Source organism: Ruditapes philippinarum, unplaced genomic scaffold (assembly GCF_026571515.1).
Source record: "Ruditapes philippinarum isolate M1 unplaced genomic scaffold, ASM2657151v2 ctg1382_1_1_1_1, whole genome shotgun sequence".
NCBI lineage: Eukaryota > Metazoa > Mollusca > Bivalvia > Venerida > Veneridae > Ruditapes > Ruditapes philippinarum.
In genome coordinates this window covers 85,549-101,074 of record NW_026855801.1, presented here as the reverse complement: position 1 = coordinate 101,074, position 15,526 = coordinate 85,549, and the positions used below count along the sequence as shown (strand labels likewise).

At 31.2% G+C, this 15,526-nt stretch overlaps 2 protein-coding genes across 4 annotated transcripts; both read right to left on the bottom strand.

Annotated features, from left to right (window-relative positions):
- Nucleotides 1-287: 287 nt before the first annotated feature.
- On the bottom strand, nt 288-5,008 carry LOC132744417 (uncharacterized). Of its 2 annotated transcripts, none has more exons than XM_060733123.1 (5): nt 4,119-5,008; nt 2,850-2,896; nt 1,854-2,060; nt 1,479-1,582; nt 288-1,288 (listed from the first exon to the last, which is right to left on the bottom strand). In XM_060733123.1, the coding sequence occupies exons 2-5, from the start codon at nt 2,893-2,895 to the stop codon at nt 1,238-1,240; spliced, it is 408 nt and encodes a 135-aa protein (XP_060589106.1). In that variant the 5' UTR covers nt 2,896; nt 4,119-5,008; the 3' UTR covers nt 288-1,237. The 2 variants fall into 2 exon arrangements, with proteins under 2 accessions (XP_060589106.1, XP_060589105.1); XM_060733122.1 differs by having other exon boundaries at nt 289-1,288; nt 2,850-2,899; nt 4,119-5,005.
- Nucleotides 5,009-6,768: 1,760 nt separating this feature from the next.
- On the bottom strand, nt 6,769-14,387 carry LOC132744419 (uncharacterized). 2 transcript variants are annotated; one of them, XM_060733126.1, is made up of 5 exons: nt 13,892-14,387; nt 11,959-12,181; nt 11,452-11,515; nt 8,410-8,733; nt 6,769-7,951 (listed from the first exon to the last, which is right to left on the bottom strand). In XM_060733126.1, exons 3-5 carry the CDS (start codon nt 11,507-11,509, stop codon nt 7,821-7,823), a joined length of 513 nt encoding a protein of 170 aa, XP_060589109.1. In that variant the 5' UTR covers nt 11,510-11,515; nt 11,959-12,181; nt 13,892-14,387; the 3' UTR covers nt 6,769-7,820. The 2 variants fall into 2 exon arrangements, with proteins under 2 accessions (XP_060589109.1, XP_060589108.1); XM_060733125.1 differs by lacking the exon at nt 11,959-12,181.
- Between the last annotated feature and the right edge of the window lie 1,139 nt (nt 14,388-15,526).

Below are 15,526 nucleotides of genomic sequence, written 5' to 3'. Positions count from 1 at the left end.
CAGATCTAGCATTGATCATAATTTTGGACTGAAAGTCCTGAGATCCATACCTCAATCTTTTGAAATAGCCAATTGTATGCTTCATATAAAACTTCCGTCGGTAACTCTGTTACAAATTTTTGTTCAAAATAATTTGGTTTTTTCTCTTTCTGAAAATAGCAATAGTTTCCGTCTACATGCAATACCGCGTGACTTTTACAAAGCTAATCTACTGTAGGTTAAGGGCGATTTAACCACTCAATAACTTTGACTCAAATCTTCCAATATACAAAAAGTCTGGATGATTTTGTTTTATTTATTTTATGTTCACAATTTTCACAATAAAAGATTATATCAGCAGAACAGTAACGGAAAATGAATTAAAGCGCAGAAATGTATAAGTATTGCGAATCAAAACAGTGACGAATTTAAGAAAATCGAAAGTCTAGAAAACAGGAAGCATTTAAAAAAATTGAAAAAAGAGCAAACAAATCAACGCCTTCTGATAGTGTTTTTCCTACAAAAACATTGGAGTGTACTCAAGAGTTAAACTGTACCATTCGCTGTATTTTTATTGTAAAACAACAATTGTTAAAGTCAGTGAAGCGAGGACCGATGATCATCGGTCCAAGGGTTGACTGACCTTACTATATAGTCGTTTAAACAGTGTTGGAACTTAATCAATTTTGTTTAAAGTACTAACTAATACGATTCAAAAATATAACACATGACACATATATAGAGAGCGTTTATCAGTGTATCATATAATGGTAGATCAATATGAACAAACTCTTAGTAAACTCTGCACAAATATTTGTTAAATCGCTGGTTCAAATTCTACATAAAATTTAACATTATTCTAATTGTTAATGAGTAGAAGTGTCTTTAAACTTGTTTTAAGTATTTTCATATTAATTGTTTCATATTTAATACAAAAAGTCATAGAGCTTTACATCGTCTTGTAAAATTTTATGAAAAATAAACAATAGTAACCACACAAGACTCTTGTTTTGTTTTGATAGTGTGTGTTGTTATATTTTAAATTGGGAAGATAATCAATTAGTTACTTTGTAATATAAGACAGCAGGTCTTTTAATGGTTTAGTAATATTTATTCATAAACCGTCGCTGTGTACTTAGGCTTTTTCTCTTTACTAAAAAGTGTTTGGCTTTTCAACCGTAATATCACCTATGGTTCAAAGAAATGAAATTGACAATATGTCATAAACTGATTTAATTACTCCTTTGCCGGGTTGTTCTCAATTTTTCAGGAATTCCTCGTTTTGAGCAGTTGTGAAGTAATTTTGATCCTGAAAATAAACAACAAAAGTTGTTTTGTATATTTTATTACAAGGTAAAATATCTTAGTTAATATGAGATGTTCTCTTTAAAATGGCAATCAAGTAGCCATGTTTGAATTCTACTGCATTCTCAATAAAGGTTTAAACATTTGAATCAAAAAGAATAAAGAGTTTCATTGTTAATAAATGAATTACTTACCGGTAAATTATGTTCTCTGTGGCTCTCATCTTGCATTGAACTAACCATTGGCTTGTTTTCGTTTAATTGTACTTTCGGGTCTTTGCAAATACGGCTTTGAGATTCTGAAAATAAATACTCTGATTGAGAATAATTTGATATCTTAATGCCCTTTTAAATTGTTTGAGTGCAAACCCGAGATAATGTGCTATGTTTTTATATTACAATCTGGAAAGTAAATTAGATTTCTTCAACATATTTCATGTCCACGTATGTTTCAATGAAGTTCGTTTACATGGTTATAATTTTATTATGATGGTCATAAACGTATAGTAAAAAGTAATTCATATAATCTCAATAAAAGTTATATAAAAATGACAAGCGACAAGTATATACTTGGTGTAAGGCCAAATGTACTAGATCCTCTAGCTTTGTTTATTCTTTCATCGCCATGTGTTCCAAAGTTTAAATCAATATCGACACATTCTGTACTTTGGGCGGACAAAAACTTCATTTCTTCGTCGTTTTCATTTATGTCGTTATGTTGAGGAAGGCCGGGTTTTTCGGCATTCACTTTCGCACCATTTTCAAACTGACATTTAGCTGCAATAAAATATGTTCATATGGAAAAAAAATATTATTTACTGACCGCATATAAGAATCTATTTTCGAATAATTGTTTTAAATCTTTTGTACCTTTATCCCAAAAGAGGCTGAGACTATTTTTTAGGTCTAAAGTTCCATGACCTTATTATATAGACAAAATCAAAACGTAACGAATTCGCGAGCCTTATAAGAATAGAAAGCATGTCATATCGGAAGCAGAAAAAAAAACAATATGATATTTCAAAATAACATTTGTCAAACGCTTAAACGCCGGCAGATTGATTGCATTTTACTATCAATCATTTACATACATTATTTCAACTTCTGAAACACGTAAAAGTTCTGCATAATTATTATATTTGCTAATAATTTAAGATAAAAAAATGTCTTACAAAATTAAACCGTGACATTGATCAGGAGTAGAACTGCAGACTGACGTCACCTCATAGTAATTTTCTCACTGCTTAATAGTATTTTACTATATACGTTATAAGTTTTACTCGTTACCAGTCTCGACATAATTTATACTTTAGTTATAGGTTTCATCTTATATCGTACCATTTATTTTTATAAGACAGTCACTTAATAAACAAACGTGTATTATAACATATAAATATCAAATCAAGTATTTTTGAATAAACTTTATAAAAAATACATAAAAACTTTTTTTTCAGATACAATATTCAACAATTAGAAAATCCTTGAATTATTCCTGCAGAAATCTATACCACGAATAGAAGTCAGATTTAATGAACAGAAATATTAACTTCACGATAAAATACTAACATGAAGATGTCTCATTAACTCCCTTATCTTCTTTTTCAGACGACATTCTTCTGTTCCAAGAAAAAATTAAGACAATTTCAGATTAAAAATGAATGACAAGTTGTGAAGGCATAAAAAAATTTTATTGCGCAATACACAGCGACTTAAAGGCACTCCATTATGGTTCAAAAACCCTAAATACATAACAATTTGTTACAAAAATCAGTAAGGTCACTCATTACAGAAATTTATAGTACAATAATTGAAGAATTTTTCTCAGAAATAACTTGAAAATTGTGTTTTTGAGCTAGTCTTAACCCGGTTTGTGTGAAAAGCAACGCTTCACAATGTTTGGTCATTTTCAGCAATTTGAATTGCTATGAAACTATAAAAAGGCTTTAATACTGTTCAAACTTGGCACAAATGCTACCTGGACCATAACCTTTGTAACAGTATACTCAAGTTTATCTTTCCTGTTACCATGGCAACGTTGGGACATCTCAAAATTGCCAAAAATCACTATTTTGAGTTGACTATCCATCAAAACTGAGTTCAAAGTGCTGCAACTTCTCAATGGATTAGTATTGAGTCAAAAGTTTTCCAGCGTTGGTTATCCGTTACCTTTAGGTCGACCTGAGGCCTCTTTAGCCTCTCACAAGACATTTAGGGCAAAAATATGGCATTTTTCCACTACTTTAAGTACAATTAACAATCACGAACAAAACTTGTTCTTAAACTTATATCAATATATATTGCAAACATAAGTTAACTTGGAGAAGGTTTTTTCAACCATATTCACTCTTTCTAACCAATTAACATATACATGTAACTGTCAACCTTTCAACAAAACGAAACATAAAGTTGGCTGACTGGAGAGAGACAATATTTAGATAACAGGTACTTGACCAATATGCTTTGTCTATTTGTGATTAGACAATTATACTATATATAAAAGACACGGTAACACAATATAACATTATTATCCATTATATATTGTATATTAAAAGTAAGAAAGGTTACTTTCATAAAGTTGTTTCGAAATAAATCGGCAACAGAACCTAGAAAGACAATAGGTATTTGTAATAATTGTATGTGAATTCCGCATTAAAACTTTTTAAAGCATCTTATTAAATAGTTTTTTCTTTGTTAAAGAATTAAAATTTAAAGATTGTCAATTTGTTAAGAAATAAACTGCTCAGTTATTTTAATTTACCACGAATCAGCTTATTTTCAATTGTTTTACATTTCAAATTTCATTAAGAATAGAAAAGGCTGAGAATCTAACTTTACCTGCTTCGAAAGTACTTGCCCTTGCGATGTACAATTACAGTAACTGTCAGTACTAGTATTGCAAGGAAACTAAGCGTAGCAACAACTGCTATATATACGCTGCTGTTTAATTGTTCTTCATCTGCAAAGGGAATCAATTAATTACCTTTTGCAGTTTAATCTACCCTTTTACCAGGAATAGAAATAAAAACTTAGTTAAAATACAAAGTACAAAATTAGTTAAGATCAGAAACTTCATTAATGATATTCCTATGTTTAGTAAATTCCTATACATACTAGTTTGCAGCATAGGATGTCAAAACCAGAGATTGTCAGCTTTCACGCCAACCTTTTAAGCTAATTTGTGTCATTTATTTTTACAGATAAAACGACAATAAACCTTCATCTACAAAATTTAAACTACTTGTTGATATATCGTTTCGACGGACATTCTAACAAATCAAAAATCACCGAATATAAAATACGGTATATTCATAAAAGCATTTGCTTGAGTCTGAATGTATACATGTAGGAAAGCCACAAATTGTACTTTAAAAAATGATTTCCCAAGAATGTTTTTTCAGGAAACCTATTTTTTGAAAATATTTCATTTGAATTACTAAAACAAAATCTAATGTTATGTCTCGCTCTCAGTATGCTGTTAAAGTGTCATAACAGAATTAGGATTATTATGAAAAAACCTAACATTTTAAGCCATTAGTTAGTTCGAAAATATATTCATGGTGAATAGAAAAGGGAAAATCATTAAATACTTGTATATACAATTAGATCTGAGTGACATGCTATGTAAACACAGCAGATGTTTGAAGACTAAGTCCGCCCTTCAAAATATGTGTGTGTTATCGGACAAATGTCATCTTTGTAAAAATGGTTAAAATGGGGAAATTGTCATGTTGCACCGGCAGGATATTATCGAATAAACAATAATCACCTTGTTTTCTTATTTATGTACGTTCTGTGCCAAATATCTGAAAATGAATGACTTTGCTCTCATTCCCGTAACATCGCTGACTTTCAAATAATAAATTTCCCCCTTCAAAACTGCCGTAGCGGCAATTATTTGCTAATAAAGTAAACTTCATGCCATTTCCGCAAATCAGAATCATTTGTACAGCTTGTATTTGCTTTTTGCCCCTATGATTTTTGGATTGATTTCTGTTCAACATTACATTAGCCTACAAAAAAAAGAAAACATGTCCACAAAATGTGAAGTTCATGTCATGCGTGCATTAACCATTTAGATCGGATTGGGTGTTACCGAACACTTAAGTGAAATAATAGATTCGATAATGCACCAGTACACCTTGACAAATATGAGTTTTCTTTTACATAACACCTAATTACGCACTTTTAATATAAGAGAGTAAGACATTTATACCGATCATATTGGTAATACCGTACAACATGCGTTATTTTCAACACTGCCAACATTTCAATAAAATTTTATCTTCACCTGAAAATAATAAGATTATAAAATATCATTTCATTTTGTGGTGTATTTCATAGCACACAGTATTTGAGGTAGACTTGGAATCCCATACTTTTTTGTTCCTTGTTTCAAAATGGTTTGAACGAACATGGTCAAGCATTTCTGCTGAGTGTATCGCTGCCGTTTTGCGCCTATCTGCATGTTTATTCATAAAGGAATTATCTATAATTATATTTGTCTGTCTGATCTTTTTTTAACTTTAACTAGAGCTATTTATTTATCTATTTATTTATTTATCTTTCTACCTATTTGTTAAATGAATGAATGAATGAATGAATGAATTGATTAATAATTGATTAGTTATTTTGATTTATATATTTCTTAAAATGTATTTATTTATTTATTTATTCATATGTATAAAATTATCTATTTTACAACTAGATCTATAACTATATTCAGATAAGTTTATTAAGCTAAAATAATGATAACTGTGTTGTTTAATCATTGTGAGCACTGTAGGAGCACATTTGTCTCGGAGCACATTTGTCTTACGTAAGTCCGATGCGGTCGTATTTGTCCCATGGCCATGCAGAGTGAAAAAATAGATTCAAATAACCTTTCCGTCATTACGCGACAAGGCCTGGTGGCTCCTGCGATGTTTCTTTAACCATTGTCAGGCCTTTGACAAGCACAAACACGAAGCGATTTTACTGAGAGACACGAAAAGCGAAATTTCTGTAAACATGAAGCGAGACATCATATTCTACCGTGAAATCTCGTGATACGGGATGCTTCGGCATTGCGAGATCTCGTGTTACAATACCGTGCCTCGCTTCGTGTCTCGTCCAAATGTCGCGTCTCGCCCGATTCTGCGAGGCCCGATATTCCATTATTATGGCATTCCTCGGATTCTTTAAGAAACGCATGCACGTTGTAAGTGCTTTATTGACGGCGGATCTGTAAACAGCATTTTTTGGAAAATAGCATATATTTTTTTCTTTTTGATGAAAACAAAATACGTGTTAGATGGTCTTCTCAATTTCTTCCTTAGATCATGTACGGGCCTCCGTGGCCGAGTGATTTTTTAAAAAAACACTTGTCCCTAACCACTGTAGGTTCGACACCCACTCTGGGCGTAGAACTATTCATGCGAGGCACGTAATAGAAATCGCATGCGCACGCAAAACTATCCATTTAGAACGTATATTTGCTATCGAAAATTTTATACCATATGTTACCTTGTTGTTACTTAGAATATTTCTTAAATCATTTATAAAACTTTAAGCATCGGAAAGATACGTGTCACAATTAATAACGATAAGAATGGACTCGCTGCATATGTGTTAGGGTTCTGGGTACTGCAGTGGTAGAAATTTTCATTGTGACATGCAGAACAGGACACTGACACTTCGAGACAAATGTTCTCCGAGACAAATGTGCTCCTACACAGCACTATGTTCGGTAATACATAACTTTGAATTTGAACATGCAAATAACTCAGTAAATAAATATCTAAGTGACATCTGAAGTTATTTTGCACATCACAGAACATTAATTAGTTTAACAAATAACATGAAACGTGTGATTAATCGAAATCACATGACCATTTAACCTTATGACGTCAGGTATCTAAAATTAGAATATTTGTAATAAAGTACCAATTGTCAAGCGTCGTGGTATTTAAGTCTTGAAAATCTTTGCTGGGTCACGGTGGAAAAGTAAAAGATATGTCGGGAAAGGAAATGACATCATGTTTATGATGTCACTGCCTTATTAGAGGAATACTAGGAGGGTTAGGGTGAAAAGAAACTTATGTTCGGCAATGCACGCATGTTCGGTAATACCCACACCCGCTCTACTGACTATCCAATCAAATGTTCGCATTTATAGATTTACAATAAGTGAACCAATATAAACTTTGAAATGACATTATAGTTTCATTTGATGTCTTATCATTTTGAAGTTCAGTGTGTAATACGAATTAAAAAAAATTCAAATGAAGTGCCATCGCACTTATGTTTGTGATAATACATGATGTACATCTTTCTTACAATGATATAGATATTTCAGCACAAACGAGGACTCCTGTTTACTATATTGCTTAAAAGATTGTGTTAAACTCATGTGATTTTTCTTCTGTAAATGTCATGATGTTTGCGCTAATACTGACTTTGTTTCTATTTTAAGTAGAATGCAATCTGTTTTGTTTTTATAGCTTTTGATTTATCAACACTTTTTTTAATTATTGTTCATGTATTTTCACCTAAATATGTTTATAATTCTGTAAAGAAACATACGTTGATCTTTATCCATTTGAAGGAAACGTGTGTGTCTTGTGAAATGCAACCAGACGCAGCTTTAATGCTCCTAGTATTACTATCATCAGTCAGGTAAGGCTCGTAGTCTGTAACAGATACATCATGAGAAAAGGATACATACCGAAACTAATGTGTACATTTCAGAGAATGGTTTATTTAGAAAACTATAAATATTTTTGCAATACTTTAATGTGACAAAACATTTTTTTAAAGGTGACAATATGAATAATTCAAGCAAACTGTCCAACATATCTCTGTAAACTGATAGTGCTCAATGCTACGATATAAATTATCAACCAAATTGAGAAGCTCTATATTTAGCCGGGTTTGTATCTCAGTGTTTTGCTCCCTTTCTCAACGTTATACCCCTACGTTTTATGGTTTAGGGTGATGTAATAAAATATGATATAATTTAAGTAACTTTTGAAAATTTTGATAGGGATTGTCATACTAATTGCATTTGAAGTAGTGTAATAATACATATACTGCTAACTTGTACCTTTCTTGGAAAAAGAGGATATATTGGTGCGTAAATAATTATTACCTCTGACATTCATGTTATAAGAAACAGTGTTGGACCCATCCGAACAAACCAACATTTGTCCGTTGAGCTCCATGGTTACCTTTAGTACTGTCAAGTCAAAATAGCCCTGTGCCATGTCAAACGAAATACTGTACTGTTCAACATAATCTGGATTTAATATGCAATCTTCTTGTATACATTTTGCTATCGGTTTAATATCGTTTGCCTTCATCCACTCAATGGCAAATGTGTTCTTCTTAAAAATGCACGACAGTGTTATGTTTTTTCCACACTCACATGTTTCATCAGCCCCATTGTCTTTTCTTTGTATAGCGATATTTGCACCTGAGATCATATTTCAAAAACAGCATTACAATTTTAATTTATATGTTTACAGAAAATAACATGAAGTTAACAATGCAACAGATAAAATGAAGCAACCTAGTAATTATAAGGAAATACAACAGTTTAAGGTTTTATCGGAACAGATTCTACGTTTAAACAATAAACAGATGTTTTTTATTTTACATAAAAACAAACGTTCACAAAGGATTTGGATTTCTGATGGGAATACAAAATAAACGTTTCAGTTTTGAGTGACGCACATAAGTTAAATTGACATTATGCCCATCCAAGGGTATATAGTGTTTTAACGGGTGAAAGTTAAAATAAGTTTTCATTTTGCAATAATTTTTATAATTTAATAATTAAGTTCGCATATACAATGAATAACTCACAGATCCAAACGAAATTTCTTTAAATATCCATAAGAATTTACCTATAACGCTTAGTTTATAAAAAGAGTTTGGGCAGTCTTTTTAAATTTATAATTTTACCCTAAACATTTTCCAATATCAACTGTTCGTCAATCACCATTTTGACAGTCAATCTTTTTAAATATAAAGTTAATTCAGCTCAACTTTACCATAAAAATATGAGCATAATGTCATGAATTGGTCTCTTAGTTAACACTAGCGTGTTTTATGCGTTATCACTATGGTATCACGAATGATATTCTTGGATGTTAAATGCATATGTTCTTTAAGCATAATATTGTTAATGTTTCCAGAGATAAAAGTCTTCTGTGGAAGAGAAAAAAAGCTGCATTTTATATATATGTAAAATAGTTTGCAATCGGTTTGAAAAGCAATTATTCTACAATTTTAATCAAATATTGATCAGAAGTTTTTTTTTTTTTTTTTTTTTTTTTTTTTTTTCAAAGAAAAACCTATAGATAATACTTGGAAATAAAGACTATTATTTGCTCTTGCACGCACACATGTACTCAGACAATCGAAACGTCAAAGTGACAAACTATTTTTAAAAAAAAAATAAGACCACGGCAAATATGCCGTTAAACTAAAGCCATTCTTGTTGATTTTCTGTTAACGTTCAAATTAGTATTTCGATTTCACAACTAGAAGGTTCCAAGCATTGACACAAAACACATTCTGGCCGTCTTGGCAACAACATTAGTATGGGTGTCGTCATTAAAACCACTTTATGAACGAATTGTAGCAATTTCTGTTTTTATGACTGCTATAAAATGCAGTTTTAATTATGGATTTTAGGCATTTAAAGTTTTTTTATCATTTATCATCAGTTTGTAGCGCTGTGTGTAAGACTATTTGTCATAAAAGTAGCAAAAAACGTAAACAAAGTCGTACTTTGACTTCGTTACAAAATATATTCACTATTACTGTAGTAATCAGCAAAAAGCAACAGAGACAAAACATTTTTTTTTTTAAAGAAAAATAGTAGCTTTTAATTTGAAGGAACTCTACTGAGGTCCAAACGCCTAAAAATAAATCAGAGAAATATCTGAAAGTGACAGAAATATCTGAAATATTGGTCTAGACCTACACTTAATGGAAAATTGTCTCGATAAATTAGTTCAAGCCTCATCAAGTTAATTCAAAGCACAGAAGGCGCTGAATTTGTTCTGGTCTCAGAATGTCAGAAAGGTGAAGGTTTTGAGATTTTAAACCAATTTGTTTATTATAGGATCACCAATGCTCTTTCCAGTGTTATAGCTATAGTAAATTGGCTATCAGACTAATTGCAACACTGATATTCAATTCAATATATACCATATTATTCTAAATTAGAGTTTGTAACACTTATCTTAATACTTTTATCTTGAATCTTTTTACTTTTCCTAAAATCTCAGTAGCTTTTACTAAAGTTTTAATTTTTCTGAAATATTTTAGCTCATCTGGAGGCATGCAGCTTTAAATGTTGAATTGGTCTCTTAGTTAACACTAGCGTGTTTTATGCTTTATCACTATGCGTGTTTTATGCGTTATCACTATGGTATCACGAATAATATTCTAAATTAGAGTTTGTAACCCTTATCACGGATTTATGTAATTTATATTACATAAATCCGTGCCCTTATTAATTTCGATATATTTTATTTACGGTAAACCTATTGTTTAACACTGAAGTAAATAATCATCGAGTTGAATATTAGCATGTATATCTATAAGAATAACACAATATTAGAAATCTTCGACCAATCGGGAACTATTTTTTCGTTACGAAAATAAATGCGCCTGCCATTTCACAATCTTTACGCAATGACCTCCCCTTAATTTTTCGGCGTTAATGTACATATGAAGGGAAGTAACCGCTTCGAGGAGTTTGGACTACTTTCGGCACTTGCAAATAACAACATCAGGGTCTGAAATTTCGTTATTATTATTTGTTTGGTCTGACGACCCAAACAAATAAAAAATCAGTGGTTTCCCTTTAATGGGCCTTTCAATTAGCATATCATCGAAGTCATATTATCGTTGTTCATATTTTAAATAACAAATTTACTGGCATCAATCATCTGTGACGATGACAATTTTTTTGGTCACAAACGCTCTCATTTCTTTATGAATAATGTTGATTATGTTATTAACATGTTTGAACACAGTAATGGATTATAAACTATTTACGTAAGTATTATTACAATATTTAAAATAATTTCAACACTGTTATATTAAAACTCAATCAGGTTAAAAAGTATCATTCTATTGTAAATTTTTAAAGTAATGATGGATTATTTTCTCATACCTGTTAACATGAAAGAAGTTAAACCAGCTGCCAGTGTCAATGATACGATGATCAACATCTTATTCTGAAAAATATACGAGTCTAGTGTAAATGTCTCAGTTAAATCATAATCATTATATTCACATACAATATTTGTAATATTATATAAATAACACATGGGTTCGTGGGTAACAGTAAAAATATCATCCGGAGGAAAATACTACGCCTCGGGTAACAGTATTTTTACGAGGGATGATATTTTTACTGTTACACACAAATCCATGTGCTATTTTTTTATTACCCCGAACAAAAATACTGTGATGATCTGAAATGGTTAACTAAATCTAACTGTAACAAAGATAAACCAAGATTAACAATAACTAAACTGTTCATACCTTTTAAGTTTTAAGTGTACTTTAGGCCTACTTGAGAAGTTTTCTTTTTCTTTTATTCTTTAAGCAAGTGATGATATCTACAAATAATAAACATACAATAAGCTAGGTTTTATTTAGAAAACAAAACACTAACCCATTTACACGGTTATGATCAGTGAATTCTGATCCTTCTGTTTCCACAATATTCTTAGCATGGTTTGATATCCTATGTCTGTCCACCATATCTGTAACGTTTCACTGATTTAAATTGTTAAACAATCCTTTGTTGCATGCTTAAATCGTCTGCATGTTCCAGTGTGACACATAATCATTTACATTGCAATTACTTCCGTTGAAAATGGATGTTTACTTTTTGACTATTCAACAAAAAGATATTTTATACGCGAAAAGCACACCAGGGTGCGAACAACTAAATTTTATGAGTGTCATAGTTACTCGAGAGAAGAAATTGATGTCATATCGGGGTCTAACGTCGAAAATAAGAATGAATCGAGAAAAAATGGCGGCCATTTTATTTCATTTTATTTAGAAAATAGACCATGTGACCAGATTTTATACTGTTAAAAAATACCGTTACCTATGTAACAATACAAAATTCTTAGTCACGTGGTACACTTGCATTAACAGTAAAAATAACTCCAAGAGGCCTATGGGAAATTAGCATTACGAAAAAAGTGAGGGGTAATAAACAAGTCTAATATCACATAAGACATCCTTAGACCTGGTTAACACCGTTATTGTCATACGATAACTGCTTTTTATATCTAACAACATTAAAATTCTTTATTTGGTAAATTTTCAAAGTGAAAAACTATACATTTCTTTAATAACACAACATGATACAATGAGGTGACAAAAACTTGAATAAAAGTACAATGGGTCTCAAATAGCAATTTATTAACATAAGAGTAGGTTAAACTAACGAACAATGACATACAATACAGTATTTTCTAAATTCATAAAGACAAGTCATTTGACATTTTCAGAAATTAATTTATAGGGATAAATATTTGAGCTATTTTCGAACAATCGTTTTTATAAAAATATTGCTGCAATAGTATTCACATTCACATGGTCAGCTGACATTATGTTTAATAGATTCATATATTCTGGGTCAAAATCCGAACCGACTTTAGAAATAGTGTAAGCAAATTGAATCTTTTATGTTAAAGCCTTATTTCTTCTTGGTCCTTTATAATAAATAACAGTCTACTCCGATTAAGAACTACTGCAAACTGACTTAGAAATGATGCAAAATATTTAAAGCTGAGTATCTATTTTTAAAATACTTTTTGTAATAGATGTTGGTAACACTATTTTTATAGAGCAATGTTAGGAATATGAAGGTTTTGGTCTGTTTTGGATATAGTGCAATGCAGACGTTTGAAAATTTGCAAATGGAAACATAAAACAGATACCAATTGGATCTTAGAGTAAATGTGTTGATCTTTTCTATCTCGATTATTTTCAATATTTATTTTTTGTCCTTCTGCTAATTGATTGTTGAGGATCAGTGCCACTCAAGCCAGTACAAATGTGAATGACAGATATTGCACCTTTACATTATCTCTCATGAACAGAGTCAATAAAGTCAAGTCTGCAATATTTATATACCATTGTTGTTTCAGTGCTTCCGAGGGATCACCCCTTTTCCGGATTTGTTTAATGTTTCAACTAGAAGAAGCACTATTAGTGATATCGTGGAAAGAACGGGAATCACATATGCAACAGATTTAAATATATTATATGATGGCATTATTATGCTTTGAGCACGTTCCTAAGATATATGTTAGAGATGTTGATGTTTAAAATATTGTTTAGCTAAACGCTATGTATGACGTTGTCTAAATCGTCATAACCTAGCGTCGTTACGTAATCCGAGCCATTCCTTTTATATTTTAATGTTATTTTCATAATGTGTAAAAGAAAATTATTAACAATTGGATTTTTATATGTATAATATTAATTTTTCAATTTTAAATGAAATATTATTGGCTAATAGGAATCTAATATTACGTATTTTCTGATCACCCACGCATGTACTTGTATACATTGACTTGTATTACCTTTAAAAGTATAGTTTAATGAAGAACGATCATAAAGATGTTAAATAGTTAAACTCGTTTTTTTTCTCGTTCAATTCATCACTGTCTTCTATTAATCAATAAGGTATGAGTGTATGTTGTAATGTTGTCTTTACTTCTGAATCAATTAATTTAAGAATCCGAATTCATGTATCTAAAGAAGAACATCTTACTCCTCCGACTGACTGATTGAATGAATAAATGAACATGAAGAAACAACACTTTTGTAGTAATTCAATGTTAGATAAGTATTGTTAAAATCGATTAAAACTTTTGTTCTTTCCCTCACCTACTTATTCTACTTATTTTTTTTTTTTTTTTTTTTTTATTATTCTTTTATCCTTTTTTATATTCTTTTATTTACAGAACACATGAACACATTTAATCAGTTTAATTTACAAACACAAACGTATGCATATTCCGTTTTTTTAACACAGTGAATTATTTTCTATATCCGTTTCGTTCAGTCGCATACCGGTTATCCGTATAATATACTGAAAATGTGCAGACAATATACATACATAAAAACCAATACCATTTGCACGGGGGAGGAAGTGTTACACGAAGGATGGAGTTCTTATGATAACTTGTTCAGGGGTTCTTGTGATAACTGTCACGGAGTTCGTCGGAAAACATCTGTATATACTACAAAAACACTCGTTAAAAATGGTTATTTTCATCGTTCAAAAATGAGTTTTAGATGCTAAATTAAACTTTAATGATTAAGCTTGTCTTACATCTTGTATAATGTGTCAAAGCCTAATTCACATGCCATTTTTTAATCGCCTCTTGCTTCAAATCTGGTAGTTTTCAGTAAAATTTCAAAATAACTTGCCAATTCACAAGTTTTTACCTGTTTATTTCTGGTCTTCATCCTTGCCATACATAATTACCTAATTATAATGCAAAATTGCAATCATAAAGCACCGGCTAACAGATTTATAGCCGATTTTTCAAATGGCCCGGAGTTTTTGTGATAACTCTGAAGATGTCACAGAGTTCTTATGATAACTTTTGTTATTGCCAGTGTGCTTCTTGCGCTAAAACACAGCACGTTTTAGCGTTTATTATTATTCAATAAGATTGTAAATCATTATGAAATGCAGTACGATCATCCTTTGAACAAAAATGTGGATAAAATGTTGGTTTTAAGGGTCTGCAAAGGATAAATAGCTGAATGGCTATCATCTACAGAAAATATTGAACCAGCAATCACTGATATTCAGCAATATAATGGCTTAAACCACAAAACAAACATTTCTCAAAACGTACACGTTGTTCTCAGTTTCAAATGTTTTAAGCAACCACCTTTCTTAACCCATTACGTCATATACACGCCTTTTAACCCCCCCCCCCTTTTTGTTGTCTCTAATGGTGAAAAAATGCCTTAGTTAGGCCCCCAACACTTGTTTTTGTTTGAGAAATGATGTTAAAAAAGTGACCACTTTTTCGGCGCGGCCCCCCAACCAAAAGATACATCAGGGGGTTGCCAGAAGGGGGATGTGCCCCCATCTGTTTGGGGGGTTTGAAGGGGGGCGTAGTCCCCCTCATCGCCAAGAAAATTTTGGACTTGTGAGAGGCTATAAATAACCCCAGATTGATCATAAGGTAACTTGT

Bases quoted from the DNA above. Each gene is read 5' to 3' on its own strand.
- LOC132744417 (XM_060733123.1), bottom strand. From the start codon at position 2,895: ATGTCGTCTGAAAAAGAAGATAAGGGAGTTAATGAGACATCTTCAT. The intron at 2,061-2,849 runs GTTAGTATTTTA...ATTTTATTGCAG, and splicing joins AGTTAATGAGACATCTTCAT to CTAAATGTCAGTTTGAAAAT. The intron at 1,583-1,853 runs GTATATACTTGT...ATTTATTTTCAG, and splicing joins TACATTTGGCCTTACACCAA to AATCTCAAAGCCGTATTTGC.
- LOC132744419 (XM_060733126.1), bottom strand. From the start codon at position 11,509: ATGTTGATCATCGTATCATTGACACTGGCAGCTGGTTTAACTTCTTTC. The intron at 8,734-11,451 runs GTATGAGAAAAT...ATATGATCTCAG, and splicing joins AACTTCTTTCATGTTAACAG to GTGCAAATATCGCTATACAA. The intron at 7,952-8,409 runs GTAATAATTATT...TATCTGTTACAG, and splicing joins TTATAACATGAATGTCAGAG to ACTACGAGCCTTACCTGACT.